General features: G+C 50.4%; 1 protein-coding gene across 21 annotated transcripts in view; it reads left to right on the plus strand.

Moving 5' to 3' along the window:
• The window catches only part of RBFOX2 (RNA binding fox-1 homolog 2), a 270,031-nt gene extending 264,261 nt beyond the window's left edge, over positions 1 to 5,770 (plus strand). For all 21 annotated transcript variants that reach the window (XM_047786414.1, XM_047786416.1, XM_047786417.1 and 18 more), the window contains one exon: positions 142 to 5,770. In XM_047786414.1, the coding sequence (XP_047642370.1) occupies positions 142 to 196 (55 nt within the window). In that variant the 3' untranslated portion in view covers positions 197 to 5,770. The remainder of the gene's footprint in view (positions 1 to 141) is intronic.
• Positions 5,771 to 6,506: the final 736 nt, after the last annotated feature.

Below are 6,506 nucleotides of genomic sequence, written 5' to 3' on the forward strand. Positions count from 1 at the left end.
AAGGAAGCTGGTTTTTATTGGGGGTTTTTTTGTTTTGTTTTGTTTTGTTTTGTTTCAAATCCCTTCTCAGGACATACGTCTTCTTTTTTAATGCTTCTCTCATCAACCTTTTAATTATTTTTATGTCTTTAATTACTGCAGGCGAGTTTATACCGAGGTGGCTACAGCCGATTTGCCCCCTACTGAAGTGACGTGAGACCCCTGCAAATGGGACAGCCCCCCAGTTCATGAGGCCTGGCTATTGCAATATTTACTAGTAGAGGAACTCTATAGCAAGATGAAGAGGAAAAACAAACAAACAAACAAACAAAAAAAAACAAAAAAAGAGAGAATACTTTTTTATACCTCACTATGTTCTTTGAATATGTATTTTTCCTTTAAATTTCTGCCTTTAATTCTTTTGTTCCAAAGATTGTGCATTTTTTTCTTTTTTCTTTTCTTTTTTTTTTTTTAAACTGTGGTAAAAAAAAAAAAAATGCATTTCCATGTCTGTATGTCCGTGCTTAGCTTATTCTATCAATCACGGAAGAGGCAGTTAATGAGGAAGGAGAGGCATTAGGAGTGGATAAAAGCATCTGATCAGAAATCAGCAGACAGAATTACCAAAGTGTGTCTGGTGCTGCGTGGCTGGGGAACAAGAAGTGGGAGAGATCTCTCTGCAGCAGGATCTCCTTCTCGTCTCCTGAGTTTCTGGTCTTTGGCAGGCAGTTCTGATTGGCTGTGGCTGGAATCCACACACTAATAGATGGTAGGAATTCATGCTTGCAAAGCAGGAGAATTACGAAGACACTTTCCTTTCCTCTTGCCTCCTGGCTTCTCCATTCTTTTTACAATCCTCTTACACGCACAGCCTGAGCCGGTTGGCATCGTTTTTGGAATTATGGTATTAATATTTCCAAACACACGCTCAGACTGTGGATAATAAACACCTCATTAGGAAACCGGTCTCAGAATGAACTCTGGAGTATGAAAAAGATCATTCTTTTCTTCCCTGGAACCCCAGCGTCCCTGCTGGGCTTCTTCCCCGTTCATTGAACCACAGCTTCGCTCATCTCTCCTTTTACTCATACCCTGCTCCCATGTCCTCAAGATTCAGGAATTTCGGACCCAGGGACAGACGAATAAATAGCCAGTGGCCAGATGTCTCGCAGATGTGTGGACACAGCTTGAGGGCCAGAATACAAACTGTTGAGCGCCAGTAAAGAGGGAGAGGGCGAGGAAAGGGGTGTTAGATGATGTCTGACAAGGCACCTTGAGGTCCCTCACTCTTTCCCAAAGTCAGCGCAGGGTCTAAAACACATAACAGAGACTCTGTTGGCAAAAGATAAAGCACAGAGTCCTAGATCAGCTGTCCCTGGAGGTTTCGGTGAGGAGGGCGTGTAGGGCAGGCAAAGGCACTTTGTCTGAGCTCCAAAGCCATAGGAATTTTCATCTTCCAGCCTTTACGAGTCACTTCTCTGTCCACAGTCTGGGGCCCTCTCGGCCATTCCACCCAGCTTCTCGTTTCCTCCAAAGACACCCCACTGAGCACCTGGACCACTTGGTCTGTGCGAACACTACAGGACGTGAACTAGGAGCCCTGAGGCTGCCCCTCTCCTGTTCAGGAAGGTGGGACAGAAGCGGCCAGGGTCTCATTTGCTGCCAGAAAGAGTCAAGTGGTAGCCTCAGCAGCAAGTCACTGCTCTCGCTACCCAGCTTCGACTTTATGTCTCTTTTCGAGGTAGAGGAGACAGTGTTTCTCCTCTGGCTCTTAGCTGTTAATGGTAAAGGCAAGGGTCCTGCAGCATTTCCAAAATGAAGGCATTAGAAAATAGAACAGCACGGTCCGTCTGGCTCCCTGGTCTATTCACATTGGTACTAGGGTGACCTTTCACCCGAGGGATAGCTGCTAAAGGGAGTAATTCAGAGACATGGAGCTTCTGTTATGGGTTTGTTTTGGTTTGCTTGGTTTTGTTTTGTTTGTTTTGTTTTGTTTTTTTACTCCTGCCTCCACACATGTTCTTGACCGATACCGACTCGTGTCCCTGAATTAAAATGACTGACATGTGACAGCATCAAGCATTCTTTGTAAGCAGAGGGATGTATCTGGCAGGGACCTGGCCTGTCGTGTAGAATACATATCCTCTCCCCCTTCGGAATCCTCTCTCTGCTAATAACCGGGAGAGCCACCCTGAAACCAGGGGGGGCGTCAAGGAAGCTAGAGGCCTCGATGCAATTCTTACAGATTCTGGGGAGGAAAGCACAGAGTAGGGGGTGCCAAACTGCCCAGTCCGTTGGCCATTTTTTTAAGGGTTCCCCTCCCCGAGCCAAAGTTTGGTTTGTTGCTGTTAAGACAATTTTTGTTGTGTGTGTGTATATATATATATTTTAGTTGGGGTGGGGGATGGGACGTGGGGCTCTCACAGGTCTAGGGAATGAGGGCAGGGAGGATAATTTTCCTTTCTTTCTTTTGCTGTTGTTTTAAGGGAGAGCTTTTACTGACTCAAGAAACAGAGAAATTTTGTGTCCTGTTCAAATAGGAGCCATTCTCACAAATGGCAAGCCACGACTCAGTGGAGACAAGGCCAAATTCTAAATGTTGTATCTGTAGCAGGAGAGGGAAATCGGGCAGCGAGTCCAAGAATGTTCTATCTATTCTTTTTTCCAGAAAGAGGTAAGGATGATGGGAAAGGCAGAGAAGGCAGCTCCCACAGCCCCCAAGAGCGGCCGGAGCCTGAGCGCTTGTGCATTTCAGTTCAGCTGGTTCTGGCTGAGGACTCCTTAGGCAGGCTCCGTGTTTTCCAGCGGGCCTCTGCTGCATTTCCAGGGCTGGTTTTAACACTGCTTCCTTCAGCTCCCTGTACTAAGGACTCCGTAGAGCCCCGCTTGTTATTAAAGCGCCCTTGGTTTTCAGTGTCAGCACTGAGAATCCAGGCTCTCAGAGCGCCTCGGTTTGATGGTATCAACCTCCCCATCCGCCTTTGAACTTCGAGACTCCATACAGGCAGTTTCATCAGAGGCAGGTTCTTCACAGCATCCGTGCTTGTTTATTCCTGACTCTGGTTCCCATTGGACTAAGGCACAGAGTCAGAAGAGAGTTGGGCATCTTGGGAGTTTGTTAGAGGATGTGCTGGTGGATGATTCCAAAAACCCTCTCGATGCCGAGTCACAGTACGTGAATTTCGACAGCTCTGCTCCAGGCATGAGGCGGACGGACTTCTCTCCCGAGCATCTCAGTCTTAGAGGCCAGGCTCCTTGCAGGAGGCCTCTGGGGAAGACCTTCATCTGCACACCCCTCTTTCAGCCCAGAGAGCCGCCCTTAGCGCTTCTTCAGAATTCCTTACGTTACCTAGTTCGACTCCCACCAACCCCCGTCAGCTGTTGTGAGTCATCATTTTTAAGGCTCTCAGGTTTTGCAAAACCTACCCTCCTCCTCCTCCTCCACAGCCACAGTTGGCGTTGAACCAGTTTTACTTCCCCTTGAAAAAGAAGGGGGCTGGGGCTCAACTCTTAGTTCAAGGGGAGCTAGTGGAGAGCTACTCCACAGACATTGACAATTAGCTTTTCCTCGACAGAGTGACTCCTCAGGGGCTGAACTGCTCTTAGTTTAGGTTCTACTTTCCTAGAAACAATAGCAGCTAAGTCAGTGAGCCACCACCACCCTATAACTAGTCACGGAGCTTCCAGACGTGAGGGAGGCCTAAGCCCGGGATGGAAGCCACCCCAAGGGTCTGCAGGAAGGGCTGGAGCGCCCCCTTCCCCCTGGCAGGAGGCCGAGGCCACGTGAGGAAGCCCAGAGGCGCTGTAAGGAGGGAAGGGGGCACCGTCGGGGCCGCCCCCCTTTCAGCAAGTCCAGCCGCTTCTCTGCCGCTTGCAACCCTCTCACACAGTAACATTTGCAAAATCGCAGATTTGTTTCCCCCAGATAATAGGAGGAAAGGGACTTTGGGGGGTGGGGAAGGGGTAGTGGTGTTTTAAAAGCATAAGTTACCTGTTTGCACTGTTTTAAGATAGGAAAACATAGTGGGCAAGGTGAACATCCAACGTGATTTGTGTGTTTTTATTTTGTCATGCTCTTGAAAATGTTTGACCATTTGTAGTATACACCAGTGAAACTTGATTCTCTGTTGCATAAAACACTTCTTTTAAATTTTTTTTATTTTATTTTTTTGGAAATGTTACTGTCCAAAAGCCTCTTCCCTCCGTCCCCCTCTCCCCGTGTACTTCCTTCACACTTGCTTTACTGATCAGCCGGGCAATAGCCACCTGAAAGCTAGAGGGTGAAGCAGGGCCCTTTCCAAGTAGACTCCGGGTGTCCTAAGCCAGCGTGCGCCCCCTGGCTTAGTGAGTGCAGTGAGTCCCCGGCACCTGTCTTTCAAATGCAGCCTGCACACCAGCCTGGGCAAGTTCTCAAATTCCGAATCAAATGCACGAGGAGCCAGGAGCCAGGAGCCGAGGGCTGGAGGGGATTCCTCAAGTCCTGCCAGTCGCCCGTGGTAGCTAGTTCTTCTCCCTGTTACCGGGTCTGTAACCAGTTACAGTTCACTCAGGAAAACGGTAGATCAATTCAGCCATGGTAGTGCTGGTTGGCAGGGACTGGTAACGGAGAGAACCGCTCGGCAGCCACGACTCAAACCCTGCCTTTAAGGAGACTGCCGGCCAGGGCGCTGGGTCCCCGCCTGGCAGGGACACACCAGCCGGTGTCCCCTGGCCAGCGAAAAGGGAGCATGGCTTCTCTTTTCTCTCCCCGCCCCCTGCCCGTTACCAACGCCAGAGTCCCAGGGGGTACAGAAGTTTTTGCATTTTTTAAACGTTTTTTGGTTTGGTTTTTCCGGGGACTGATACATGCTTTAAGCAATGTCAACACCCCATCAAGACCCCCAGCCTAGTCATTTTCTTGTATTTTTTCTGTTCACAGTATTTGTGTGTGTGTGTGTGTGTGCTTGTTTTGGCAGCTCATTTTTGGCTGTATTATATATCGAGTGACGAATTGATCTTTTTTTTTTTTTTTTGGGCCCCCTAAGGGATATGAATTGTTTCTTTCTTGTGTTATAATTCTGCTTGTGAATAGCTGGAGCAAACCTGGGACTGACACACATAAGCCAGGGCTGCAAAGTGCCCAGAGAGCCAGTTGAGTTTCCTTGTCCCAGACAGGCGGACCTACTGAGTCTCTGAGCTTTTCAGCCCAGATCTTTGCAAGGCTAGAAATGCCACCGACCACACACCCCCCCCCCCCCGACTTTTCCCCCCATCCCCGCCCCCATGGCAGGGATGGAACCATCCCTACATGCCACATGCAGTTTCTCCGGCCCCCTCCCGTTGCCATGGCAAAACAGGTACCTTTGGGGCACGGGGCATCACATGGGATGCTTGTGTTATCAACCACCTTGCCTTCCTCCCCTCCTCACCCCGCCCCCCCCCCAGAATCACTTCCTAGGACACCGGAGCTGCTTGCCCAGGGTCCTGTTTCCCTGCAGCCTCCAGAGAAGCACCCAGGGCTTTGTGACAGTCTCTACTCCCCTCCCCTTCTTGTTAAGAATCATATTGTATAGTAGCTTTCAGACCATACAGTATTCATTGGGTTATTCCTATTATCAAGTAGCTGGAATTGTGAAGGTCGGAGTAGTTAGAGCTTTAGCTTTTATTCCTTATTTTTTTGTATTACTATCCATGTGTATAAATTATTGATCATGTTGCTGGCTTTTATAAACTCTAAGCGAAGGAGGAGCACCGCCTCTGCCTTTGCAAATGGTAATGAAGCACTGTTTTTAAATAAAAGAGAGAAACACCATTCTCCGGCCTGCTTGTGTTGGTGCTACGAGACGTTGCCTCCTCCTGCAGCTCAAAGATGGAACTTGGATTTGACTTGTAAGATGGAAAAAAGGCCGCGAAGGCACCGCTCCCCCGAAGAGGTGAGGGGGTGGGAAACGCAGCCCAAGGCCGAGGCCTCGGCGACCGCCCTTTGGCTCCTCCAGCCCGGGAGCTCCGGCCCTAGCAGGGGCTGCTTCCCCGCTGCTGCCTCTCAGACCTGCACCTCCGCTTCCCCTGCATCCGCTCCTGGCGGCCGCGCCGCCACCCTCCCCAGGGGGCGCTCTCTCTGTCACCTCTGCCCTGGCTCCCACTGCCACCGAGGCTCCTGGGCCTTTGGGCTTCTTCAGCCACCCCCTCCTGCGTTCGTTTCCCTGCCAGTAATTCCCAAATCTCTGAAATTCCCCCTAAATCTCCGACTCCCAAATGCACGCAGTCACCTCTCTTCCTAGTTCCGGGCGGAGGGGTGGGCCGTCCCCATCCCCCTGAAGGAACCTTCTGCTACCAGACCTAGACCCCTGCTGGAACCCACTCCCGTCCTTCCCGTTCGGCCGGGAGAGGCGGCTTCCGTCGGGAGCTGACCCCACACCTGCGCACTCGCCGTCCTTCCCACCTTCTCGGGAGCTTGGCCCCTACGTCCCTCCCTCCTGGAGGCGAGCGTTCTCCTTCTTCTAGTCCCTGTGGCGTCGAAACCTGCAAATCATTTTGCACGATCCCAG

Source organism: Phacochoerus africanus, chromosome 7, assembly GCF_016906955.1.
Source record: "Phacochoerus africanus isolate WHEZ1 chromosome 7, ROS_Pafr_v1, whole genome shotgun sequence".
NCBI classification, from domain to species: domain Eukaryota; kingdom Metazoa; phylum Chordata; class Mammalia; order Artiodactyla; family Suidae; genus Phacochoerus; species Phacochoerus africanus.